The sequence below is a fragment of the Sus scrofa genome, chromosome 6 (genome assembly GCF_000003025.6).
Source record: "Sus scrofa isolate TJ Tabasco breed Duroc chromosome 6, Sscrofa11.1, whole genome shotgun sequence".
In the NCBI taxonomy this organism is placed as follows: Eukaryota; Metazoa; Chordata; class Mammalia; order Artiodactyla; family Suidae; genus Sus; species Sus scrofa.
Window position 1 is genome coordinate 84,802,550 of NC_010448.4, and position 27,926 is coordinate 84,830,475.

Sequence of the window (27,926 nt, forward strand, 5' to 3'; positions counted from 1 at the left end):
CTCGGCGCGCGAGGCGGGCGGGGCGGCGCCCGCTGCTCCGACGGCGCGGCCGGGACCCCAGAGGGACACAGCGCCTGGGCCCCTCCCGCGGGGGCATGTTCTCTTTTACCAAGGGCTGCTGGTCTTCCTCAATGGTTGGGAACATTTCCCGCGTGCCTCGTCCCCCGCAGGGGCTCTGGCTCGAGCGGAGGTTGCGGGCGGCAGCGAAGGGGCGGGGTCTGCGAATAGAATGAGCGTAGAATGGGGAATCGAGGGATTAGCTAAAGGGCCTGCGACTTTCTGGGGCGTCCCAATTAAATGGGAGGGGAAGAAGAGAGAGGAGAGGGCCAGCTCCCTGAATTTGGGGGCGTTCTTCCTTTCTGAAAAGATTTCCTATTGAGTCAAGCGCAAAGGTTTATGGCGAGAGACCTGCTTCAGAAACCTCAAAGCCCACCAGCATCTCCTCCTCAGTGACATGAACTCAAGTTCTGAGCTCTGGGTTTAGCGCCGCCCACCAAAGCCCAGTCTTTCTGGCAGTCCAAGGGCGGCAAGGGCACAAAAGTCCTGGATGATCCACAGAACACACATACACACACCAATCCACAGAACACACACACACACACACACACACACACACACACGCATGCACACACACACGGGCTTTGCCTCCCTAAATTCGACTGAGTTTTTTCCTTGTGTCAGGAAACAAAATTCAGATTCAACAGTTCAGAGCTCCTGCTGTGCCCAGGGGGCTGGACTCAGCACTTTCACCTACCTCCTCTTCAGGTCACATCTGTTATCCAGCCCCTGGCTCCTGGCCCCCTGCCTGGCCTATCCCCACAGATGGGAATGTGCACTGCCAGGGCCTGGTTACCAAGGGGAAGTAGCTGGACAGCTCAGGAAGAACTGCTGCTGCCATTTATTGCACACGGCAGGGCCCTTGAGTCCTGCAAAGACCTGGCAAAATGGTACTGTTATCATTTCCATTTTAGAGATGAGGGCACTGAAGAAGTGGGAGAGCCCAGCCAGACCAGGGTGTGTTTGATTGCAAAGCCCACTGCTTACCCTCTGGGCCATGGCAGGGAGCTGTGACTCCCCAGGTCTCCATCTGACCTTCTCTCTCAGTGCCTGTGTGTCCTCCTTTGGCACCTCAATTCAACCAATGTTAACTGAGGTGTGCAAGGCTCACAGGGGACAAGGATATGAATAATGCATGGTCACTGTCCTGTCCTCAGTGTCTACCAACACCGGCCCTGACTGGTCCTGTGCTGGTCCCATTTCTGCACTACACACACTTCATCTGTGTGTCTGACAGTCCTTTGCCCAGTGTCTGCTGGCTGTTTCTGTCTTGCCCCATGTCTGAAGTTCCTTCAGCAGTGCCTTTGTCCTTGGCCCACCTGTTTCTGACTCTTCCTTTGGCCCTGCAGGGTGATGCGAGGTGATGGCCAGTGTGTGACAAAGGCAGGTGGTGTCATTGTGCCAACTGCAGCTCCCTGCCACCACCTTCCCTTCACCTCCACACCTCCCAAGCCCCTCCTCTAGGACAGTCTGAAACTCTCAGAGGACAAAAGAGAACCTGGGGGACATTTTCTATTGGCCTTTTGCAGGAACAAGGGGGGGGGCACAGCAGCAATGGGAATGGTCTAGGACTCTACATAGAACACCGATTGATCTGGCTTTATGGGCCTGGCATGGCCAGCAGCAGAGGCCCCCACTTAGGAGCTGCTTCTCCTTGCAGGCAAGCCCTGGGTTCAAAGATTTCTTCATTGAATGGGAACAATCGTGAGGTCAGATATTAATGAAAGCAGTGGTTAAAGTCATTAGAGGCCCTTCGCAGCTCTAAAGCCTAAGTCTGAAGTTATCACAAGTAGATGAGGCTTTGGCATCTTGCCCCAGCTGGTCCCCCACCGGTGAGGCTTTGATGTTGGGGAAGGCAGGCAAAGAAGCCCAGGTTCCCCTTTCTTTTACCCCCTTACCACATCCTTACCTATTAGGCTGTGCCCCAGGGCATGAAGGCCCCACCTAGGCCAAATCAAGTGTGGGGAGGGAATTGGGTGGGAATAAAGGCCGGCTTCCAGGTGCTAGGGAGCCCCAGGCAGAATGGGATGGAAGAGGAGTTTGGAAGAAGCACAGGAGGGGAGAGGTTAAATGATGAGGGGCAAGAGGGCAAGGTTAGTGGGGCCCAAGTCTTAGTGAGAGGGGAATAAAAGTTAGGGTGGGTTATCCAAGCTTACCCCCTCCCACCCCTCTCAGCTGCCCCCTCCCCAGAGAGGGTGGGTGCCCAAGGTGCTGGGCATAGCTGGAAATCAAGCATTACAGGGTTTCCCAGTCATTGGGGGGCCAGTCTTTCTCTTGGAGCCTCTTCAAATCGTGTTGGGTGGAGGGGTCTCCCCAGCCAAACGCAAGCGGAGTCATCCTGCGGGCGGCTGCTGCCACCTAGTGTCTAATTTCCATATCTGCTTCATAAGCCTTGTTTTAAAAGGGGGCCACCCAATCCTTCAAAACAGCTTCTGGGGTCACCGCAGGCTGGACAGTGTAGCTGTAAGCTCCCAGAGAAAGCAGACTGGAAGAAGGATGCCCAGGTTCCAGAAGAACTTGCATCATCTCTTTCTGGGTTCAGCTCCCACAACCGCTTTTGTTTCAGTATAAGCAGGACACTGTACAGTTAGACCTGAGGAAATAAAGGTGAGAGTCCAGAGGTAAAGCTGTGGGGCCTAAGGGTTTGGAGGCCACGTGGTGGGAGCCAGACTGGCCTGGTTCTGATCCTGCTTTTACTTGTGTGTCCTTAACTTCTCTGGGTCTCAGTGGCCACATGTGTAAACTTGAGGAGTAACCCCTTTCCTGCGTTATAGGCGAGGCTGTTGAGAAGATTTACTGAACGCATGAATGTGACGGCACTTTGGGAAGTGGCAAGGGCCTGTCAAAGGATTATTGAACCATGACAATAACTGAGAGGTCACAGCAGCTGGAGCCAGGCCCCTGGAGCTCCTGGAAAGGGCAGGGTGAAATGAACCTTCAGCAGGAATGGGCACGGGCCTCTCTGAGAGTTCTGGGGTTGGCTTCCGTCTTGGAGCTGTCTCAGGACAGGTGTGGATTGCTGCACATGGATTCACTCCAGTCCACAGAAGGGGAAACTGCGGCCAAGAGAGGTTGGGGGTCTGTCCTAAAGCCACCGAACCACAGATCCAGGAACAAGAGGCCCATTGGACTGGAGCCATTATGGCCTTGGTTTTCCCCTCCTCCGGATGAGAACACCTCAGAGCTGGGGCCCAGGAGCCCTCCTTCACTGTGGTACAGTGGGAACCAAGGCCCCCAGGTCCCCATTATCCCTCCTCCTGTGTAGGCCTCCCTCTACTCCCCCCTCTCTTCAAGTCCTCCCACATTCCTCCAGGCAACAGGAAACCCCAGCTGCAGCCCAGACTTCAAACAGCTCCTCCCTCTGGGCAGGGGGTGTGGGAGGAGAGGCCAGAGGCCAGAGGGCAAAGGTCAGCTTTGTTCCTGCCAGAGGTGATGAGGGACGGGGTGGGGGGGTGAAGAGGGTGGGAGCTTGTGTGGGGGACCTTGGCAGACACGTTGCATGTGTGTGTATCCCTGCCTCCCTCAGGGTGTGCTTGGTTCCCACTGTCGGCCTAGGTCTGGGGCCGCATGTGTGTCTTCAGTTTCCTTTTGGCTTGTGGAGCTGAGTTGTGAGTCTGGATATGTGTTTGTCTGGGTGCAGCCTGAGGCTCCACTGCCATGTCTGTAGATGCCATCATGTGTGTTGAGATGTCTGGTTCACAGGCCTACTGAACCCTCTGTGTCCTCCTTTGAGTGTGACCTGGTGTGAGTCTTTTTTTTTAGGGCCATACCCATGGCATATGGAAGTTCCCAGGCTAGGGGTGGAATCAGAGCTGCAGCTGCCAACCTGCACCACAGCCACAGCAACACCAGTCCTGAGCCGTGTCTGTGACCTACACCAGTTTACAGGAACGCCAGATCCTTAACCCACTGAGCGAGGCCAGGGATCAAACCTGCATCTTTGTGTATACTAGTCAGGTTCATTACCACTGAGTCACAGTGGGAACTCCTGGTGTGGTTCTTTGTGTCCAAGAAGGGTGATTCTTCTGCTGCTTCTTGCCCTCCCATCCTTCCTCTGCATGGGTCACCTGTGGGTTCCTTCTGGAAAGTGTTACTCTCTGGCTCAAAACCTTGCAGTGACTTCATGTGGCCCAAGGCTTGGAATCCTAGCCGGTGTGCATAGCTGACAAGATCACATGCCTACTGCACCGCCTTCATCTTTAGCCACTGACCCCCCTCAAATTTTTCGCTCCAGTCACACCTACTTAATTGCAACTCCCTGGTCTCATTTCCTGCCTCTGAGCTACCTACTTCTATCAAGTCTGGAATGCTTCTCTCTTGCTTTTTTATCTAGCAAACTTTTAAACCTTTTTCAGGTCTCTGGAGATGAAGCCACACCTCCCCTGAAAAGACTTCCCCCGTCCCAATTGAGTTAGGACCCTCCCCTACTCTCCCACATTTTCTGCCTGTGTCTGCGCCCTTCTCATACCACCATTAAACTGTGAGTTTTCAAGAGCAGGAACTGTACTGAATTGCTGTCTCTCCCATCCTGAGGGATGGGGAGGTTCTGCACAGATTTAGACCTCCTATCCCTGAGGAAAGTTTCCTGCAGTTTGGGTGTAGTGCCCAGAGTGACCACTAGAGGGAGCATGGACATCACTGCAGGACCATCTGGGGGGTGTGTTTGAAATGGATGGTGGGGTGGGAGGGAGGCATTCATAGTGTACTGTAGTGTGTGTGTGTGTGTGTGTGTGTGTGTGTGTGTGTGTGTGTGTGTGTGTGTGTAATGGGTGGTGGGGTGGGAGAGAGGCTTTGATACTGTACCTGAGAGAACTCCTGGAGCGGACAGTGGGTCCACCAGCTCAGTACTGGAGCAGTGGGATCCAGAATAGTTTCACCCCAATAGGTTCTGGGCAACTGAGATTTCTTCTGACTTTTCTCTACAACTCAGGGGTCAGAGGCCTTGGTTTTCTGACCCTCCTACCTTTTGCCTCTCTCTGACCTTCCAACCTTCTTCCATGCCTCATCTTTCCCCTCAATCCTCCCTTACATAACTATTTGCACTTCCCTGACTTGGCCTTGCTCTACGGTACCTCTGGGCCTTTGCACATGCCGTCCTCTCAATGGAAGATGATCTCACCCTTTGGCTGCTTCATTAGGCAGACTTTTCTTTCACATCCTCCAAGAAGCGTCCCTTGGCCTCTAGACTGACCTTGCCCCTAAATGTCGTAATTGTTTACTCTTCTGCCTCCTGGACAGGACCAGCCTAAGGAGACATCAGTAGATGTGTGTGAAATTAATAAATGACTCAGCTCTTCTATGAAAACAATTCTCAGCATATATGGGGCCACCCCTAACCTCTATCGGTACCATGTCTTCCCCCAGCCTGACTCTGGGTTCATATTATACTTTCCCATTCTGCTCAATCATATAAGGGAGTGCGACACAGACGGATGCGCGAGACATTGAAATCACATGAACCCGGGTTCAAATTCTGACTCTGTCATCCAGCTAGATGACCTTGAGCAAATGTTGGAGACTTTCAGAGTCTTTGTTTCCTCTTTTGTAAAATGAGAATAATCATACTTCTGCACTGCCTCACGGTGAGGCTCAAATTAGATGATGCATGTGAAATACCCAGCATTAGTCAATTAGGTGTCCTCCCTCACCGTGAACTTGGAAATAAAATTGCCCTCTGAGCCTTAAGCCAGTAAAATCACGCATCGCAGAGGAGAAGAGCCAGGTGGGGGAGTGAATGAGGCGAGAGATGGTTTTGTAAATGACTGAAGAGTTTTGTGAACGGTGGAAACCCGCAATCAAGGTGACCCGCCTGTAATCTCAGGGAGGCAGGGAGAGGATGTGATGGAAATTGAGAAAACAGAGGCCTAATCAATTGCATTGTGCTCTATCGGAAGGGAACAGAAGGATGTACAGAAACGGGGGTGCAAGGGAGAGTTCATTCAGCCACACCAGAGGGAGGGACAGGGAACCGGTAGACACAGGGATTCCGGGCTCAGGTGGCTCTGGTCTCTGCTGAGGAGTCATGGGGGCCTGGTGGGCTCCCGGTGGCTCCCTGCCCTGCTGGGCCTTCATTTAAATGGATTTGGAGTTCCCATCATGGCGCAGCAGAAACGAATCCAACTAGGAACCATGAGATTGCGGGTTTGATCCCTGGCCTCGCCCAGTGGGTTAAGGATCCAGCATTGCTGTGAGCTGTGGTGTAGGTCGCAGACGCGGCTCAGATCCCCTGCTGCTGTGGCTGTGGCGTAGGCCGGCAGCTACAGCGCCGATCAGACCCCTAGCCTGGGAAACTCTATATGCCATGGATATGGCCCTAAAAAGACAAAAAAATTAAAAAATTAAAAAAAAAAAAAAAACTAAACTAAATGGATGTCCAGGTACCAGGTAGAGTACCTTTGTGCTTTTTTGTTTTTGTCTTTTTAGGACCACAACCACAGCATATGAAGTTCCCAGGCTAGGGACTGAATTGGAGCTGTAGCTGCAGGCCCACATGCCCACACCACAGCCACAGCAACACTGAGCCGCAACCACAGGCTACTTCGCAGCTTTCGGCAACACTGGATCCTTAACCCACTGAGCAAGGCCAGGGATGGAACCCATATCCTCGTGGATCCTAGTCAGGGTCTTAACCTGCTGAGCCACAGCAGGAACTCCCAGACAGAATACCTTTGGGCAGACAAGAATATTCTGGTCCCAGGAAAAGACTCTAGAGACTAAGAGCACTGATTTTGGAGTCAGAAGACCTGGTTCAGGTCCCGGCTCTGACGCTTATGTCCTGTAATCTATTTACTTCGCCTCAGTTTCCTATTGGTAAAATCAAGGTACAATAGCCCCCCCCCTCACGGGCTTCTGTGAGGACTGAATGGCAGCATGCACGTAGTAAGACGCCTGGCAGAGAGTAAATGACTTATAAATGGTAGTGACAGCTAATGTGTATTGTGCATTTTATTGCCATTTCACAGGTGAAGAAATTAAAGCTTGTAGAGATGAAGAGCCTTGCACAAAATGGCACAACTAGCGAGTCATAGAGGCAAGAGTCACAATGGCCCCCCAGCTCCGGGGCCGTGCTCTTACCTGCTTATCCCACTGCAGGTGGAAATATGGGTCTCTGGTTTATGCACCAGGCTCTGGTGAGTTTGGCTGGCCAGAGACCATAGCCTTCTAAAAGCCTTGGCCCCTGACAGTTGACACGGGCATAGCTAAGGCTCCCACCCCTGTGACCACTCCCCTAAGCAGTCACTTGGCTTTTCCCCATCTTACTGCTCCCTCTCAGCAAACCCCAGCACATGGCTGGGCACAGGGAGCTCTCAAGCTGCAATGACCACCTCATTCCCCTTCTTTCAGGTCATTCAACTTGGGGGGGGGGTTCTGAGGAAACTTTCTACCAATATCTTCAGGGAGAAAGATCCCCAAACATCCACCTGCAGCAGACAGGATCCTTCCCCAAAGCCCAGAGACAGTGAGGTCTACTAGAAAGAGCAAACCCCAGCTCTGTGAGACCTAGGTTCAAATCCCAGCTTTGTCACATAGGTCTGTGTGACCTGGGTACATCATGTAACCCCCGACCCCAGGCCTCAGTTTCCTTATCTGTAAATGGGGAGCTAGTCATAGAGCCAGATTCAGGACTGGGTTAAACGAAAAGATGGATGTAAACACATCTGGCATCAATTCAGATGCTTGATTAATAAGTTATTATTATTACTATTATTTCTCCCTAGGCTGTCTTTGAACTCCTCCAGGACAGGGACAGGTCTTATTCACATCTCTGTTTCCCAGGGTCCTGCCTAGCAAAGGGCCCTTCACAAAGTCAGTGCTTAGTAACTGGTGGCCCAGTGCAGCAGTGACTCACCTCCCCTTCCTCCCAGCAGCCAAAGCAGCTCCACTCACCTCCACCGACCATCATCCCTCCCAAAGGAAGGGGCTTTCATGGCTCAAGGATTCATACTGTCATTTTTCTTATTTACAGAATCAATCAACACACATATGTTTCCAAGAGGTGATGAGCCCTCAGCAACCCTCTCCCTAGTCCTGAGCTTGGACCTTAGTCCTGGACTAGAGCGTCCATGCAGCAGGAAAGGGATCTGGCAGAGACTTTCCCTGTCTTTGTAACTTACAGACAAGAGCGAACTGAGCAGGAAGTAAATTCCGGGGGCGTGGACCAGGGTGGGATGACAGGGTACCAAAGCAGGGACCAGAGATAAGGGAGAGAAAGGATACACAGTTTTATAAATAACTAGACAAGATCTCAGCATTTCTTTTGGGGGGTGGGGTGCAGGTAGGGAGGCTAGAGGCCTACAGGGGCTTAAGTGGGAAAGGGAGAAATAGTGCTTGGGGCCAGAGTGGGTGAGGAATGATCTCTGAGCCTCGATTTGCCCCATCTTTCAAATGAATAGGTTGCCCTAGATGGTGCCAGAGCAACTGGCTTGCTCAGACACACCAGGACTCTACAAGGTTCTAGGCCTGGGGGCTTTGGGACCAGAGCCCTGGGGATTGGAAGGGGCTGGTGGGCACACCCAGAGAGCTGGTAGATACGCAAACAGGCTATGTCTCATCCCCAGGCTGGTACTGCGGTTCTGTGGAGGTGAAATAGTCCTCCAGAAAGGACTGCAGATACTCGAAGGTCGGCCTCTCCTCTGGGTCCAGACGCCAGGTCTGTTCCATGGCCTCGTACAAGGATGCTGGGCAGCCTGGAGGGCATGGCATGTGGTAGCCATGCTCCACCTGTTCCAGCACTTCCCGGTTATTCATCCCTGGAGGGTGAGGCTCCATCAGTCGGGGGGACTAGCCCCTCCTAAAGCAGCAACCAGGAAAGAAACCCTTCCCGAGACCACCCTTCCACCTCTCCACCTCTCAGCAAACCTGGGTAGGGGACTCGGCCCTTGGTGATGAGTTCAGTGAGCAGGATCCCAAAGGACCACACATCTGACTTGATGGTGAATCTGCCAAAGAGGGCAGCCTCTGGGGCTGTCCACTTGATGGGGAATTTGGTCCCTGGAGAGATTGGGGGAGAAGAGAACGTTAGTGAAGGAATCCCTGGGAACAGCTGGATCAAGGAGAATGGCATCTTTAGGACTGGGGACCGAAGCACAGTGGTCTCTGGGCATATCAGAAAGGACCTGGTATCTAGCCGGCTCTTACTATGTATCTAGTTTAGTGCTGGGCAGTTATTATAAACATTGTAATAATTCTCATCCTAATAACAGCTAACACTGGAGTACCCGTCGTGGCTCAGTGGTTAACGAATCCGACTAGGAACCATGAGGTTGCGGGTTCGATCCCTGGCCTCGCTCAGTGGGTTAAGGATCTGGTGTTGCCGTGAGCTGTGGTGTAGGTTGCAGACGCGGCTCGGACCCTGTGTTGCTGTGGCTCTTGTGTAGGCCGGCAGCTACAGCTCCAATTAGACCCTTAGCCTGGGAACCTCCATATGCCACGGGAGCGGCCCTAGAAAAGGCAAAGAGACAATAAAATAAAATAAAATAAAATAACAGCTAACACTTGTGTAGCTTTTAACACGTGCCAGGCACTGTTGTGAGTTAAAGGCGTTAACTAATTTAACCCTTATGAAAAACCCATGGGTTTCATTACTATTTTTTAACTATTACTATTATTATCCTCATTGTACAGATAAGGAAAAGGTGGCACTGAGCAGTTAATAACTTGCCCAGGGTGTTCCCATTATGGCTCAGTGGGTAAAGAACCCCACAAGTACCCATGAGGATGCAGGTTCAATCCCTGGCCTCATTCAGTGGGTTAAGGATCTGGCGTTGCTGCAAGTGTGCTGTAGGTCACAGATGTGGCTCAGATCTGGGGTTGCTGTGGCTGTGATGTAGGCCTGCAGCTGCAGCTCTGATTCTGCTCCTAGCGTGGGAACTTCCATAAGCCGCAAATGCAACCCTAAAAAGCAAAAACAAATAGCAACAAAAAACCCAAAAAAACAAAAACAAAAACAAAAAACTTGCCCAAATTACCCAGCTTGTAAGTGGCTAGACTTCATACTCAGGCATTCTGGCTACAGAGTTTTCAGAATTGCACTCCTGTGGTTCTTTCACTTGAGATTTATAGCAGTGCTTGGCACATAGTAGGTGCTTGATAAATATCTGTTGACTTACTGTTGTCTGACGATTTTCATTGAGAATATTCATAGAGAATTTCACTGTTAGAAAAGACAGCTCCCAAACAGGCTGGTGACTTGCCCAAGGCCCTGTTGATTGGAGGCCCTGAGTTTGAGCCCAGAGTTGCCTTTTCCTCTACATCAGAATGGGACTGTCTCAGATGATCTGGGGAAAGGGTTCCTGAGAATGTGGGGCCCCATGGAGCTCTTGGAAGGTGGGATGAGGCAGGGCACCTTGCTGGGGGTTGTACTCATCATCCTCAATGAGACGAGCCAGCCCGAAGTCAGCGATCTTGCACACCAGCCGCTCCCCCACAAGGATGTTGGCTGCCCGCAGGTCTCGGTGGATGTAGTTCATGCGCTCCATGTAGGCCATGCCCTCAGCTACCTGGGGGCCAGGTATGGAGAGATCCAAATACTACGGTTTCTGCGAGGCATCATTTGAAAAACCCACTTTTCAGACTAGGGCTCAAAGAGAGGGGCTGTTGCAGAGATGATCCAGGAGCTGCGGCTGCACTTTCAGGGGTAGGCTAGGGATTTGAGGGCACAGGGGTTTGTGGAAGATCATAGAAGGGGCTCTGGGAAAGGTAAGGCTGCTGTCCCCAGTGTACCTGGGCTGCCATGTCCACCAGATGCGGCAGCCTCAAATCCTGGCCCTCCCGGTTCTTGAGAAACTCCAGCAAGCTACCTGGGGAGAAGAACTCAGAAATCAGCAGCAAGACCCTTTGCCCAGCACTAGGCCTGCCTTTTCTCACGTGGCCCCGCCCCACCCAGGACCCATCTCGCGTAGCCTGGCCTCGCCTCCTGCTCTAGGTCTTCACACTTTAGATCCGCCCCCACTCAGGACCCTGCCAGGGGCCTCAGCCCCTCACAGATCTCCCCCAGGCCTCATTCTCACGGACACTTATTCCGTCTACAACTTCTCTTCCTCCATCCCCGCCTCCCACCAGACACGCCCCGCTCAGACTCCGCCCCCGATCCTTTCTCCTCACAGTTCCCGCTTTTGCTCGCCCACGCCCCACCCATCAGCTGACCACCCCACGAGACTCCGTCCCCAGGCGCAGAACCCCGCCTCGTCTAACTCACGGCACTCCCGTGGCGTCACTCATTCCAGCCCCTCACTCGGACTCAGTCCACAGTCCTCCCTCCAGAGACACCCACCTTAACTTCGCGCTAAATCCCGCCCTCCTGGACTCCGCCTCCTGCCCCTGCCCCTCACCGTGGCACATAAACTCCGTCACGATGTAGATGGGCTCCTCCGACACCACGGCGTACAGCTGCACCAGCTTGTCGTGCCGCAGCAGCTTCATGATCTGCGCCTCCGCCAGGAAGGCCTTCGGGGACATGGTGCCCGGTTTCAGCGTCTTCACTGCCACCTTTGTGCTGCCGTTCCACATGCCTGTCGAGCGGCCGTGGCTTGTCAGGACCGACTCCCCGCCGCCCCAAGCCTTCGTCCCAGCCTCGGGCCCCAGCTCCCACCCCCGGGGACCTCGGTACCCAGCCACACATCCCCGAAGCAGCCAGTGCCCAGCCGGCGCTCGAGAGCGATGGAGCTGCGGCTGATCTCCCAGGCGTCCTTGGCCAGGCCCAGCGTCTGCGGCTTCATGGTGGTGCAGGCTGCCGTGAGCAGGTGGCACAGCCCATCGTTCACTTCTGGGGGAGTAGAGGGTTGGGGGGGGTTGGAGGCCAAAGGCAGGCCAGGATGCCCAACACATTCTTCATCCTGCCCGAGACCCCAGGATCAGTTATGAGGAACTAGGCCAAGCTGGGAGTTTTCTTGTGCTGCAGCAGGTTAAGGATTCCTTGTTGTTCCTGCTATGGTGCAGGTTACTGCTGTGGTGCTGGTTGCTGCTGTGGTGTGGGTTCGATCCCTGGCCCTGGAACTTCCACATGCAATGAGCCGGGCCATACAAACAAACAAACCAGGAGCTACGCCACAGCTGAGGTCACAGGCCAGAGCATAAGGCAACCAGCCCACTGAATAGGGAAGAAGGTGGCACCGAGAGGGAGAGATGATTCCTCGAAGGACTGGGGGTCTTCCCATCAGAGGTGGTCTCCAGCTGGGCCTCCAAGGATAAGGTAGGATTCTGACAGGTGGAAATGGACTTGGGAATTCCTGACAAAGATGTAAACACAAGCCCTCACCCTTCCACAGACCTATCCTTGGCTTAACCAACCAGGGCAGAAACCTGGGTATCAGTGTTAACTTTCCCTCCTCCACCCCACAGCCCCTCCTCCAAGTCAGGTCCATTCAGTCTCCTGCCCAGTTTAGACATTAGGGGGCGCCATTTGGCCAGGGATCACTTCCTGCCTCAGTTTCCTCTGGAAACCTACAGAGCAGGATCCTGGGCTGGGAGCCCACACACTTGCGTTCTAGTTCTGGCCCAGCCACTGCTTTGGGAGACCTTTCCCTTCTCTGGGCCTCAGTCTTAACGGGCTAGTTCAGGAATCCGAAGTGCACGCCCCCCCCGGGGGGGGCGGCCCTCACCTAGGTAGTGCTGCACCAGCTCCTGCACCGAATCAAACTGGGCCCTCGTGGTGATGTAGTAGCCGCCAGTGTCCAGTTTGCGGATCTTGTAATGCTTCACGTGATCGCCTCTGGCCTGGTCCCAATCCCGGATGGACAGGGAGTAGGCGCCTGTGGGCAAGGGTGACCTTTGGGCCCGTTTTCCTCCTCACCCCCAGTCTGGAAGCCCAGGGGGGCCCGAAAGGCTGGGGCCCCTAAAAGTGGATGGCCATATCCTTTGAAACCAGTCCTAGTCTTAGCTCTGGCCTCCAACCCGTCCCAGTCTTGGTCCAGACCCAAGCTTCCCGCCACTGCTCCTGGCCCTGCCCTAATGGCCCGGCTTCCGGTTGGGCGGGCAATGGCACAGCTCCCACCTTTAGTGGTTTCGCTCTCCCGAATGAGAAAGGCCCCCCGGGGGTTGCCCGGGGAGAGCAGCTGCCTCTCCGCGTCCTTCCTCCCGATCTTTCCAAAGTACCACCTGTTGGGAAGGGTGGGCAGAAGTCAGGTATATCCCCTTGAACCCCAGACTCAGCCTCCCGGGAAAAGTCATCTCACCCACCAAGATTGGAGCTCCTCACCTTGAAACAGGGACCACATGCCTGCTTGGCAGCCTGGTCAGGAGGATCCCAGAGAGGGGGAATGTAGAAAGCCTGGGACATAGTAGTTTGCCCAATAAACGTTAGGCTTCTCTTTTCCACTCTCTGGGTTTCTCTTGAACTACAACTGCTAGAATCCCAGTTTTCAGTGATCAGCTTACTGTGGCTCCTTCCACAGGCTCATTTTATAGATGAGGAACTTGAGGCTCAGAGAGGGGAAGCGACCTGCCCACAAGGCTGGCCTGAGAGGTTCTACCTGAAAACCTTTGCCACCACCCTACTTCTCTTTCCACCACTCCAGGCAATCACACAGGTTCCTCTCCCTGCACCCACCTCAAACCCTTTCCTCATTTGGTTTCTGGAACGACACCCTTTCCTGATTCTCTGTCCCTCTTTTGACTATTCCTGTCCAGCTCTGACTGCTGCTTTTCCTTCATGCTCTTCAATTTGGATATTGTTCTAAGTCTCAGCTTTGGTGTTCCCGTCGTGGCTCAGTGCCTTTTTTTTTTTTTTTTTTTGGTCTTTTTGCCTTTTCTAGGGCCGCACTCGCGGCATACGGAGGTTCCCAGGCTAGGGGTCGAATCAGAACTGTAGCCGCCGGGCTACACCACAGCCACAGCAATGCCGGATCCTTAACCCACTGAGCGAGGCCAGGGATCGAATCTGCAACCTCATGGTTCCTAGTCGGATCCGTTAACCGCTGTGCCACAACGGGAACTCCCATGGCTCAGTAGTTAATAAATCCGACTAGGAACCATGAGGCTGCAGGTTCGATCCCTGGCCTTGCTCAGTGGGTTGAGGATCCAGTGTTGCCGTGAGCTGTGGTGTAGATCACAGACACAGCTTGGATCTTGGCAGCTACAGCTCTGATTGGAACCCTAGCCTGGGAGTCTTCATATGCCGTGGGTGCGGCCCTAGAAAAGACAAAAAGACAAAAAATTAAAAAATTAAAACTAAGTCTCAACTTCAACCTCAGACCTCGAGCATTCCTGCTGCCTCTTGGATGTTCTTCCTGGGGCCGAATGGTAGCTTTAACCAACTGTGAGAGTACCCTGGGGAGCTGAAGTGACCACAGGTGTCGTAAAGGACGCAGATGTCATTTGACCACTAAATGGGCCCGTGACCATGCTGGGCTGAATCAACAGGAGTATAGTTTTCAAATCAAGGGAGGTGGCAGCCTCAGTGAACTCTGGGACTGTCAGTCCATACCTGGGTACCAGGCAGCGTTTGGGGGACAGGAGATGGCATTGGCAAGCAGAATGTCCAGGAGGACAGGCAGGGTGTGGAAGGAGAAATTACTGAAGGACTGTGTGGACACATCCCCAAGTTTTTTCAAAGCCCTGCCCCCAACCCACCCATGACATCAGCTACTTCCTTATTAACTGCTATAATAATAACAGCACTTATTTGGTGTCAGGCTCTGCTGTAATACATATATGCATTCACTTAATTTTTAGAACAACACTATGAAATAAGTAGTGTATTAACCTCCATTAGATAGATGAGGAAATTGAAATGCCTAGTGGTTAAGCAACTTAGCCACAGCTCTGGGCTCTTAAGCTATGTTGCCAGAATAGGAACCCAAGCTGTCTGCTCTAGGGCCTGCACTCTTAAACCACGACACTGCTTTTAACCACGATGCTGCACCGAGTGCCTCTCTGAGCTTCATGACACTGCCTCCTCTGAGATGTGGACACAAGCACGTACCCCCACACCTCTCGCTTTCTGCCTCATCACCTCTCCCCTCCTCCATGCCTCCTTCCCCCCTCCCCAGAAGAAGGGCTCAGCCCATTTGAGCTCTGGATCCCATCCATTCCTTTTTGCTTAGGAACCCCTCTTCCTCCCATCCCCGCCCCTGACCTGGCCCCATCTGCAGCTTCCCCATCCCAGCCACCTCATTTCTTCCCTATGCCCACATTTCTTCCTTCCCCCAAGGAAACCGTCCTAGGCCCTAGCTTGCCGCCAACATTCTGCTCTCTCACCTTCGTTCACTTGAAAAAGCACTTCACACTTGGCTCTCTACTTCCTCAGCTCCCACTCCCTCCCTGCTCCCGCTGCCTGACCTCCACCCTCACTTCGTGCGGAGAGATCTCTCACAGAGGTCACCCCCATTGCCAAATCCAGTGTCAGCCTCTGACACGCCCCTTCCGGTTTCCTGAAACCGCTCCTCTGCCGTTTTGGCTGTTCTGCCTTGGGCTGGCCTGGTTTTCCACAGCTCCTGCTCCTTCAAGGGCAGCTTTTTCCAGAGTTAGGTCCTGGGGCCAATGGCTTTCCCTCTTCTCTCTCTTCCTCTGGTCCCTTACACAGCTCTAATGATCATTGCCACTCTGAAGAGGACTGAGTGTCCACCCCAGCCCAGGTGTGCCCTCTGCAAGAGCCCAAGCCAATAAACTCAGGAGGCTTAGTGCCAGTCAGACAAAGACGCCCCTTCTTCTTGCTTGATTCAGGGGCATGGCTTGTCATGGGCTGGGCGCCTCTCATGCAAGGCACAACCTAGTCTAATTGCTGGCCATCTCCATGTGGCTGTTCCTCTCTCTGAGTTCAACCTAACAAGCTGGAATAGTTTCCCCTGCACCACAGCGAGAACTCCTATGTTCTTCACTTGAGCAAATGACAGCCGCTCAGTGCCTCAAGAAGACTTTGGGTCACCCTGGGTTCCTCCAACTCCCCAGAGCCCAATGGCAAATCAGTTACCAAGTTCTACTGACTCCCACTCCGTGCAGTCTCTCTAATCATTTTTTTTCTTCTCTATATCTGTATATGTGAGGCTAGATTTAAAAAATGCTTATGAGCCTTAGTTTTCTCATTGTAAAATGGGATAATAATAATATCAATCGTGTTATTGTGAGAATTAAATGAATTGGGGTAGGTGAAGTACCAGTCATGGTATCTTAATTATACTGAGGTACTCCATAAATGATACTCCCGCGATTCCTTAATAGAATTAGTTCTGAGTAATGGCCCCTTACATCTGTGTAGCATTTTATAATAATGATAATAATAATCATTATTATTATGTTTTGCTTTATAGGGCCGCACCCATGGAATACGGAGGTTCCCAGGCTAGGGGTTGAATTGGAGCTACAGCTGCTGGCCTACAGCACAGTCATAGCAATGCAGGATCTGAGCCGTGTCTGACCTACACCACAGCTCACAGCAATGTCGGATCCTCAATCCAATGAGTAAGGGCAGGGATTGAACCTGCAACCTCATGGTTCCTAGTTGGATTCATTTCTGCTGCACCACGACGGGAACTCTCTATAATTATTTTTAAAAGCTTGGAGTTCCCGTTGTGGCTCAGTGGTTAACGAAACCAACTAGGAACCATGAGGTTGTGAGTTCGATCCCTGGCCTCGCTCAGCGGGTTAAGGATCCGGCGTTGCAGTGAGCTGTGGTGTAGGTTGCAGACTCGGCTCGGATCTCGAGTTGCTGTGGCTGTGGTGTAGGCCGGTGGCTACAGCTCCGATTCAACCCCTAGCCTGGGAACCTCCATATGTCTCGGGAGCAGCCCAAGAAATGGCAAAAAGACAAAAAAAATAAAAAAATAAAAGCTCATGCACTGTTATTGCTGACAGGCTCCATGTACATAATGCTTAGCAAATGCAGCCAGACTGTTTGGATTCAAATGCCAGCTCCACCTACTTCCTAGCCATTTGAACCTGGGCAGGATATTTCATTTCTCTGTGCCTCAGTTTCCTCATTCATAAAACAGAATAGCATTAGCTCCGAACTTCATTAAAGAACTTATTGACGCACTTTGAATAGTGCCCAGAGCATAGCACGTGCTAGATAAGTATTACTTACTATTATTATCATCATTATCTTCTTCTTTTATTCTCACAATGACCTTCCAGAATTATAGACAAGGAGACGGGCTCAGAATGGAGCTGGGACTTGCCTGAGAGGTGGCTTTGAGTTCAGACTTCAGGATCCTGTCAGTAAGGCTGGCCTCCCCCCACCGCCTACTCACTCTTCAGCCTGGATGGAGTCCACAGGGGCCACGTAGTTGCAGGGAATGTAGCCAGTCTGTCCGGAGCTAAGGGACCGAGCCTCCCACCAGTCACCCTCACTGCAGGCACAGAACAGGGGGTGTCATTAGCAACCCAGTCCCTGGAGCACCCACTGGTGGGGACAATCAGGGCCAAATAGAGGAGCAGATGGACACTGGCCCTGCCAGCCCCTCACCTTGGACACACACACCCCAGGGCTTTTGTCTGTTCTGCCATCAGCCACTGCAGCTGCCCTGGGAGCTTTTCCTTGCAGAAGGAATGTGTTTGGGGACATCTGGGCCTCCTGGCTTTCTTTTCTGGCTCCTTAGCTGAGTTGGGGTTCGGGCAGGCAGTAGACAGCTAACTAGGTCACTTCTCCACTGAAAACCCTCCAGTGGCTAGATTTCCTTCCTTATAAAATCCAGATTCCTCAACGTGGCTTAAAAAGTCCTGCAGAATCTGCTCCCACCCACCTCTCCGGGCTCTGCTCTCTGTGTTTTGCACTTGATATTTTATGACCCACCCACTTGGTGGTTTCGTCTCATTCTCTCTCTTCCTTTTCTCACCTCTTCTTTCAAAGTCTATTCCTTTTTCTAGCCTCAGCTTTGAAATCACCTCCTCCAGGAAGCCTACCGTCATCACCACTACCCTGGAGACCATGTTTGGTGTTCTTTCTGTGCCCATAGTTCCTCAGGCTTTCCCTACACGTACCAATCAACCAGGGTTGTTGTTGTCATGTACCCGTTCCCCACCTAGGCTGGAGCTTTCTGAAGACAAGAACCAGGTAGGATTGCTCTGGGTCATGCTCCCGGCTCAGGCCATGCTGAGCCGGGTGGTCTGGTCACTTACGTGTTGTTCAGGATGTGAAACTTCTCGCCCTTGGTGAAGGTGAGGTCATCTTCTGTTCGGGCCTCATAGTCGTAAAGGGCAATGAACATGGTTACCCCGGTCCCTGCAGAGTCAGGGCTTCTCGTCAGAGTAGAGTACCTACCGGATGGGGCACCAGAGGGACTACCCCCCCTCCCCGGGCCTGTTCCCCAGCCGGGCACTGCGCCTCCTTACTGCTGCAACTCCCTGGAGCCCAGAGGTCTTCGGACTCTGGTGGATTTCCCATGTGGTCCCCATGGATGCAGGACCCACCCCTTCCAGCCCATCCCTCCCACCTTGGGGACTCCTTGGGAGTCTCTTCTCCCCTCCCCCACCAAGCAGCCACCCCTCCGCATCCGTCATCAGAGTCCTTCAGAGCTGTCTCCCCCTCCCTCCCTCCCTTCTTTCTTTTCTTTCTTTCTTTCTTTCTTTCTTTCTTTCTTTCTTTCTTTCTTTCTTTCTTTCTTTCTCTTCTCTCTCTCTCTCTCTCTCTCTCTCTCTTTCTTTCTCTCTCTCTCTCTCTCTCTCTCTCTCTTTCTTTCTCTCTTTCTTTCCTGTTGTTTTAGGGCCGCATCCACAGCATATGGAGGTTCCCAGGGTACGGGTAGAATCGGAGCTGTAGCCGCTGGCCTACACCACAGCCATAGCAACTCGAGCCCCATCTTCGACCTTCACCACAGCTCACGGCAGTGCCAGATCCTTAACCCACCGAGTGAGGCCAGAGGTTGAGCCTGCATCCCCATGGATGCTAGTCAGATTTGTTTCTGCTGAGCCACGACGGGAACCCTAGTTGGGACTTTCTGAGGGTAAGGCCATAGCCACTCCCTCAGACTGTGTGCTTAAAGCAGGGCTATGTCTCCCACGTCATCCTGGAGGCTCCGAAGGAGATGTCCAAGTCTCCCCCCTCTGCCGCTAGGTCCTCCCAGGGTCCAGCCAGTGCCTGCCGTCAGCCCCCTGGACTTACCTGAGATGCCCCTGATGGTGGCCCCATCGAGGAAGGCGGGGCTGGCTGGCTGAGGGGAGAAATTGTTGTAGTTGGGGATATGGGAGAAGGAGGATGCAGGCCGGCCCTGGGTAGGGTCAGGGCCATAGTGGTCTGCAGCCCCATAGCCCCTGAAGTCGCCTTCCAGGCCACCATCCTCCTTGGGCCCCGGCTCCAACTTCTTGCAGAACACACAGCCCATTCCAGGTGCCCTGCTGCAGAATGGGGGCATGCTTCACTTGGGGCCCTGCCAGTGAAGGCACACATGCATATATTCATGCTTGTGCACACACACACACACACAGACACACACACAAGCATGCGGCTTCTGCTCTCAGGTATGGAAGAGGGGGTCCTCCCTAGTGAGGGATAAAGCTGGCTCAGGGCCACCATGGTGTCCATGGTATGTGTTGAGAGAGACTGAATCCCCTCTCTGGGGCTGGTTTTCTGCTTGACGATGTTGCTGTGTTTATGAATATATTTCTGCCTCTTATTGCTTCATCGTGTTGGGTTTCTGTGACTCCCCTCAGAGTGCTTGTGTGTGTGTGTTTGTCTTTTGTGTGTCTCTAAGTATTTGTGAGTTTGTCTGTGGGTATGTGTCTGTGTGTACGTATGTCCAGCCCTTTGTGACTTTTTGTGTCTGTGTGTGTATAGGAGTGTGTGTACGTTTCCTGCATGTGATGACTGTGCATTCGTGTCTGTAGGAGTATGCACATGTTTTCTGTGTGAGTGTGTGAGTGTCACTCTGGGCACACAGGTGTGTGTGAGTGGGTGCCTCTGTGGCTGTGTGTCATGACCGTGTGCATAGCCCTGTGTGGGAGCATTTGTGTCTATGTGTGTGTGTTTGTGTCTGCAGGTCTGTGTAAGTACATGTGAATGTCTCCATGAATGTGTGTGTCTCTGTGTGTGTGCACATCTATGTATCAGTGCGCGCGCGCGTGTGTGTGTGTGTGTGTGCACGTGCATGAGGGCTGTGTGCCTGCACCTGGAGATTCCCTGCAGAGGGGGATCAAGGCCATTTCCTGTCGTGGGTCCAGCCTCTGGCCTTTCAAGCTGCCTCATTCTGGCTTCCCCATCTGTTACCTAGCAACAGGGCCCTTGTAGGAGGAGGGGACTGTGAGGAACTGTGGGGCTCAGGCAGGCCACCTCCACCCCTTTTCCTGACCCTGAAAGCCCTCCGTCCCCACTCGGCCCACTCACCCCTCAGGCCCCGACTCCTGGGTCAGTGGGGCTGCGGCATGGTCCTGGGGAGGGGCCGGAGACCTGAGGGTGAGACAGAAGGGCACGGAAGATGAAGTCTCTGCCAGTGTTCCTGCAGCCAGATGCCAGCTCTGCCCTCTCCAGGAAGCCAGAAGGCCGGGGCTCTGCCCCAGCCTGCCTTCAGCCTTCATTTCCTTCCCACCGCCCCAAGCGCACTTAACACTGACACAAGACACACCACTTGCACCAACCCTCTTACGCTTATACCCACTTGCACCAACACACACAGCAGCACACAGTCACACTCACAACGTGCACCTGCACAAATGGGCTCACCACCACTGCCACACACCAACACGACTAACTCTCACACAAGGCCAAGCTCTGGTGTGCAGAGGCACACAAGCAAGCAGGCACACACACGCAAAGACTGCCTCTCAGGCTTACAGACTCGTGCACACACACACACATATTTTGGGGTTAGACCCATCTCTCTGATAGGATTTCTGTCAAGCCCTGTTCAGCTCACTATAGGCTTCCAGTCACTGGCTCCTAAAAACAAGCGATGTTTCTGCTCCCACAAAGGGCTAGATAAACCCCAGTAGCCCCAGGGCTACATCTGGCGGTGGAGTGAAGGTGGACACCTACCTCCAGAGCTTGTTCCTATCCCCACCTCAAGGAGAGGCCAAGGTCAGGAGCCAGGGCCACCACAGCCCCTCGGGGAGCCCCGAAGTGAGCCAAGCCTTTCCTGGTAGCCGTGTCCTCTGAGTGACGGGGCAGGCAGGTCATTGAGCAAGGGCCCTCCACGCCCCGCCAGAAACTCTGCCATTGCGACACTCAGAGAGGAACTGCTGGGGAGAGGGCTCGGTTTCCTAAGATATGAGAGGAATGGAGAGCTGCAGGGTGGGGCCGACCCAGCGAACCCTGATTTCTTCCAGTGGGGCCCAAGGATCCTTGGGACAGGTGCCTCTGCCTTGCCTGTCGTGGTCCCCAAGTCCAGGTCTCTTCATGGCTATCCTCTCCCTCTTCTCGCTGGGTCCTGCCCCTCCTAACCCAGCACCACTCACCTCTTCCAGGAAGCCTTCCTGAATTCACCAGGTCCAGCTGCCTGCCAAAGATTCTGTCACATCAGCACCCTGGTCTCCACTAGACCCACCCATCTCACGCTCCACTGTAACTCTTCTCCCCTCTGCGAGTGTGTGTGTGTGTGTGTGTATGGGGGAGGTAACACCCCTGTGGTGAACTGCGAGGTGAGCTGTGGTGAAAGCCCCAAAATAGCCGCTGTTCACCAAGCCATTGCGAAGGCCTTTACCTCGGGATCTTCCCCTGGGGTGAAACCCCTGTCTGAGGGGCTCCAGGATCGATGGGCTGCTTAGGGTCAGGGAGAGAAGGGACAGGGAGGTGGGGGAAGTCGAGGGAGTGGACGTCAGGCACCGAGGAGACAGATGCGGGTAAGATGAGCGAGCACAAAGGTGTCAGATGCGGGTAAGAGGGTGGAGGTCTTCTCACAGGAAGACACAAGCACATTTCAGAGGGCACAAAGCCCTACAGCCTGGTCCACACTGCCCTCCCAGCACCTTCTCAGACACACATCACCTCAGCTACACACAGCACTTCACACAGAGCTTCTGAGCAGACTCATAGACACAGACATCTTCAAGGAAGCCAAAACCTTACACACACACTCCCGACCCTCACACACACACACACACACACACACACACACACACACACACAGAGGCTCTCCCAAAAAATAGCATATGGAGAATATATAGCACTTCCTATTGCCAACCACTGCATGAAACACTTTATGTCTATTACCTCATTTTATTCTCATAACAACTCTACAAGGTAAGTATTATTATTATTGACAAGGCAACTGAGGCGCCAAGAGGTTTAGCAACTCGCCCAAGGTCACATGGGTGACGCATCCTGGCATTTGGTTCCAGGATCTGAGTCCCTTCTCTCCATTGCCCGGTCACAGACACAGATGGTTACAGCCACGCCTGCAAGCCCGCACAGGTGCCCGGAGCCCCTACAGGGACCCCGGGAGATACATGTAGTCTCCCTCAGTCACAGACCCACACAAAGACACAAACTTCTATAACCTCGGGGGTCCCCACTCAGATACACTGTGTTCACTCCCAACAACACGGGCGCATATTAGCACAATGTTTTCAAATCAGCCTCAGGGGAGCCTGGAATTCTGCATGCCTGGAATGGGGTGGGGGGTTCAGAAACTGTCAGCCCTGGAAAGGGAGGCAGAGGGCCCTGTGGGCTGAGGCAGAGCCCTGGCAGAGCTGACGCGTGGGCAGAGGGGGCGGGAGGGTAGGCTGTGCTGGTACACTGACTCTTAAAAGAAAGAAAGGCCCTGATTTGTAGCATTTGCTGATTTCCATGGTGTACATATTCCCACCATGGCCGATTTCAAGTTACCGAAGTGACTTCCTGAACGCTGGGGTGGAATGAGATTCGCAGAATCAGCTCCCCAGAGCCAGTACTAGCGAACTAGCTCCAGCACGTCGCTGCCAGAAAGAAACAAAGAGGAGGGACAGAGACAGAAATGAGAGGTAGAGAGACAGAGCCACAGTGAGACAGAGTCAGAAAAAGAGAAAGGCAAAGACGAAGACAGAGAACAAGAGAGACAGAGAAAAAAGAGAAAAGGGACAGGCAGGGTCCTCTCTGCTGGCATCTGCATGAAAATAGCCCCCGGTACTCTTTGTCCTCGCCGGGTTCTGATCTCAACCACCAGCCACCAATTCCTAGGAGAGTAATTTGACTTCCTCGAAGTCTGGGGGTGGGGGGTGGGCAGTAACTATTAGTTTTAAAAGGCCAATGTATCAAACACCTCCGCAGCGCCTGGCGTTGTGCCAAGCAATGCACGTGCTGATCGCATTTAGTAACCCTATCAGGTTAAGTTTTATTATTTATTATTTTCCCTATTTTACAGATAAAGAAACTGAGTCACAGAGATAGTCAATAACGTCCCTAAGATCATCTACACAGCAAGTAAGGGGAAGCTAAAATGTGACCCCAAATCAATGTGGCTCCAAAGCCGATGAGAAGCCGTGTTGTTATGTCGAAGTCCTCTCGAGAGCAGTAATATCTGGACTTCAGTGAACATCTGCAGTGTGCCAGGCCCTGGGCGACATGCTGTAAATGCTCATTACCGCCCAGAGAGGGGAAGTGACCTGCCCAGGGTTTCTCAGGCAGTGGCTGATTTTCCTAGCCTTTAGCATCTGAACCCAGGTCTCTCTTTTCTTAGCGTGGAGCTAGGCTGCCGGCGAACACCAGAGAGGAAGTGGCTCAGAGAATGGCCACAAGCGTGCTGGTCATTGTAGGGACTTGAGTCTTCTAATAAACATGCCACTTGAATAGCCGGTTGACAGGCGCTGGCTTCCAAATTTCATCTGGGTTAGGCTGTGGCTGTTCCAGCTGAGGTCCAATCCTGGACCATGGTGTTCTCACCTTTAGCATCTCCCCCTGTGTGGCCCTACCCAGCTCCGGGGCTTTGGGTGAAAAGTAGGAGCCCCCTGAGACTCAGTCTTTGCATGTGTACCTTCTGTGCAGTTGCTGGGAAGGCTTGAAGAGATGTGGCCCTTGCCCAATGGGGCTGAGTGAGAACCATAAGCAGCAAAGCTAGAAAGGCCCCAGAGACCATTTTTCAGTCTACCTCCCTCTTGTGGGGAGGGACTGCGGGGGGAGTGACTTGATGGAGGTCAAGCAGCCAGACAGGGGATTCAAAGCCAGGACTATTAATTCAGGTCCAGAGTTCTGTTCACGGCTCCGTTCTCTCTAAAGCCTGGGCAGGAGGTCATGCTGTCCCTGACTGGTGATTGTCATATTTCCTACCCAGCCCCTGGCCAACTGAGCACACTGCCCCCGCCATCTGGCAGCTGGCCACCCAGCAGGGAAACTGCCTCTCTCCCACCCCGACTCCTGGACAGAGGAGCCCCAGGCCCACCCATCCTTTCTCAAGGTCCACACTTGCCAAAGCTGTGTCGGGGCTTTGATGTAGACACAGGAAGTCCTGTTCCCCCCCCACCCCACCCCCCGTCACCTCTGGCAAGTATCTCTGGGATCTGGAGACAGATTCCGGCTCAAATTCTCCCCAGCCTGACAACTAGCTTGAGGCATTGGGCAAGTCAATTCACTTCTCCCTGAGCTGCAGTTTCTTCGCCTAGAAAACAGGAATATACTTCTCTACCTCCGAGGGCTGCTTCTGCCCATCAATTGAGGTCAAGCTCCTGAAAGTACGAGGCGCCTAGGCGCCTAGTGGGTGCTCAGGGAACTTTCACTTCTGTTCCTTTCCTTGAGGAAGGCCTCCAGGGCCCAGAGGGGAGGAGGCAGGGCTGAGAAGAAGGAGAAGTGTCAGGGTGAAGCAGGAGGACTGAGTTGGCCTAGACGCCTGGGGGATTTCACCAAAAGGGAACTGGGACTCAACAGCCACAGGAAACCACCATCCAGCATGAGTTCCGGCATCTCCTCAGAGTGCCGGGATGGCCGGGGGCAGGCAAAAGTCACAGCCCCACTGCACCCCATCCCTCACCAAGGCCTGGCCCCTCTGCTGAAAGCTCCCATCCCTCACTGGCTCCAGTGCCCTTCCTGAGCCCCCATCTCCCTTACTGTGGCCCTCGCCTCTCACAGAACCTCCAACTATCTCACATCATTCTTTCTTCTTTTTTTTTTCTGTCTTTTCTCTTTTTAGGGCCACACCAGCAGCATAGGAGGTTCCCAGGCTAGGGGTCTATATGGAGCTGTAGCTTCTGGCCTACACCACAGCCTCAGCAGTGCCAGATCCAAGCCGAGTCTGCGACCTACACCACAGCTCATGGCAATGCTGGATCCTTAACCCACTGAGCGAGGCCAGGGATTGAACCCACAACCTCATGGTTCCTAATCAGATTTGTTTCCCCTGAGCCACAACGGGAACTCCACATCATTCTTTCTTTGGGCCTTACCACCCCCACCCCCACCCCTGAACACCCAGGGGCTAAGAAGATATACCCCGTCTGACTCTACCCCCCTGGTAGGGCCAGCTGTGTGGGGGTGGGGCGGGGGCGGGGCCACACTAGCTTTACCCTCCACAAGGTCTTGAGGGGGTCAGCTGAATTTTCTACACTTTTTGTAGGTAAAAGTGGTTTCTCACCTCTTGCTGAAAACTGACCCACTAGCCTCTAAAACAGGAGTCTTGACGGACTCAAGATTCTTGGGAGATGGGAGCCATGGGTGGTCTAGGGGGCGCTGAGGGAATAGGAGGCTAGATTCCACAGTGTGGCCAGACTTCCCTGGGGTCCCACGGTAAGCTAGCCTGGTCTGCTCTGTACAGGAAGGGCCGTGGTTCCTTCTTCCCCAGGTCTGGGGTCCCCCTACCCATCCTCCTGAGGGCTGACCACTTCCTTTGCCACATCAGCCCCAGATGGCTGCAGAGAATACCCAAACACCCACACATATGCTCACACGCTCCTGCTCATTCACTCAAAGCCCAAACCATACTCATAAACACTCTCCACCGTCACTCACAGCCTCACACTCACTGGGAGTGGGAGCCAGCCCTGAAGCCCAGGAACCCTATACCTTCTTCCACCACTCCCCGCACCCCCTCCCCTCTCCACGGGGTTTCCTGGGATTCGGTAAGGATGAGGCAGAAACACAGGCCTCAGCTCTGGCTACTTCCTTCACCGCATCAGGGACAGGATGCCCTGAACTCTGGGTCCCTCCTGCTGGCCTGTCAGTCACTGACTCCCAGACCTCCATTTTCCCATCTGTGAAGTGGCCCTAGAGCCCTGCTCTCCCCCGGGGCCACACACACACAGACAGAAGGATGTCAAAGGACTCAGGGACCCCTGGATGTGGCACCATGGGGATTGGGGGGGCAGGGAACAGATCTCAAACCTACTGAATTTCCCAGGATGAGGCTTCAATGACCCACAGACATTTATTTCATTAGAATCAGCTGTGTTCTGGTCCCTGGAGGCCTTGTCAGGCTTTCTGGTTCTGCCTCATGCTTTTGAGAAAATGGAGAGGATCCCTGAATCTGTGGTAACTCAACCCCTCTAGGACACTAGGCAAAAACTGCTTTCTGTATTTGATTCTCATGACTGGGATAAGGTGGGGCTGGGGGCTGGGTAGGGGCAGAGATAATTTCCCACATAATTCAGATAAGGAAAATGAGGCCCAGAGAAGCCTCAGAATTGGCCTAAGTCACACACCAACCAAGGTCCCAGTCTGGCTAAGACTCTGAGACTGCAGATCCCCCTCCCCAGGATCCCTGAACACTGAGCATCATGGCCTTACTCCTCTGTCTCAAAGGCTGCCTCCGATTGAGGACCCAAAATGGGGGCCGGGGAGGGAATCAAAGGGGGCAGCGCGGGCGGGCGGGGATCCCTGCTGCAGCCAAGTACCCGCCTCTGACTGTCCGCCCTCTTGTTACCATGGAGACAGCCCCTCCCGGCAGTCGCGGTCAAAGGCAGGATTTCCGTCGGGGAGGCCAGCAATTCCCGGATCCCGAGAGGAACGTGGACCGAGACCGCCACCGCGGGCGGGAAGGGGGCACCCAGAGAGGCCCATCCTTGCCGAGGGCGGAGACTTCCCCAGGAAGCCGGGACCGACGCCTCCAGCGCCTCGAAGGAGTCCCCAGGCCACCCGGGACCCGCCCACCTGTGCGGGGTGGGAGGGTCTGGGGGCTGCCTCGTGGCAGCCTCCCCTCCCCTCTCCGCTACAGACTTCACCCTCGACTTCTGCCGATTCCGGATTGGGGGACTTCCTGGACCCCCGGAATTGTGCCCCACATTCTGCATCTTCCAGAAAGGGTTCTTCTTGACCTCTTCTCGCGAACTCCCTCACCTGATTCTCCCGGTCCCAGCCACTTAGTTCCTCTCTTCCAGACCCCTCGGCTTCTCCCCCAAATCCTCGCTTTCAAGGTCCCTTTAGTTTCTCCCCCAGCCCCTTTTGGGGGTCTCTTCGTTCTCCCCCCCCGACTCCGCCCCCTTCCCAAATTCTATCATTGCCACTCCACAGGTTCCCTCCGTTTTCCCCACCATACCTCTGCGTGTTGGGAGGGGTCCTTTTAGTCTATTGTCCCCATATTCCCTCAGCCCCCTCCCCAAATTGTATCAGTCTCAGTCTCCAGGTCGCCTCAGTTTTCCTCCTCAGGTGCTTTTCAAGGGGAGGGGGTCTCTTTGGCCTTCCACTCCCTCCGCTCTCCTCCCCAAGTTCAGGCTTCCGCTCCCACCCCTCCCCCATCCCACCCCCACCCCCACACCCCACCCCCACCCCCACCTCCCGGGGCCCAGGGCAGGCTGGGGGCGGGGCAGGGCTTGTTGTCCAGCCCCACTGACTGCGCCTACCTGCTCCCAGGGGAGTCCGCTTCCGACCGACCCCAGGGTGAGCTAGCCCGGCTCCCAGCAGCCACGAGTGCCGACGGGGGTGGGGGTGAGGAAACTGGGGTGCTGACCGCCGCCCGCTCTGGGCAGGGAGGAAGAAGCCGCCTCGGACGTCTCTTAGTGCAGCCGCGGTGGCGGTGGCTGTGCCGACGGGGAGAATTTGCAGTCACGCCCCAGCCCCAAGCCAGCTGCCCGCAGCGGGGAGGGGCCCTTAAATCCCAGGCCCTCCCGCC

At 53.9% G+C, this 27,926-nt stretch overlaps 1 protein-coding gene across 12 annotated transcripts; it reads right to left on the reverse strand.

Moving 5' to 3' along the window:
- Positions 6,985-27,852, reverse strand: FGR (FGR proto-oncogene, Src family tyrosine kinase). Of its 12 annotated transcripts, none has more exons than XM_021095651.1 (13): positions 27,658-27,852; positions 20,309-20,371; positions 19,091-19,320; positions 18,109-18,211; positions 17,241-17,339; positions 13,049-13,152; positions 12,657-12,806; positions 11,666-11,821; positions 11,388-11,567; positions 10,780-10,856; positions 10,403-10,556; positions 8,917-9,048; positions 6,985-8,807 (listed from the first exon to the last, which is right to left on the reverse strand). In XM_021095651.1, exons 3-13 carry the CDS (start codon positions 19,308-19,310, stop codon positions 8,599-8,601), a joined length of 1,584 nt encoding a protein of 527 aa, XP_020951310.1. In that variant the 5' UTR covers positions 19,311-19,320; positions 20,309-20,371; positions 27,658-27,852; the 3' UTR covers positions 6,985-8,598. The 12 variants fall into 12 exon arrangements, with proteins under 12 accessions (XP_020951310.1, XP_020951307.1, XP_020951304.1 ...); XM_021095648.1 differs by having other exon boundaries at positions 19,091-19,323; XM_021095645.1 differs by having other exon boundaries at positions 19,091-19,355.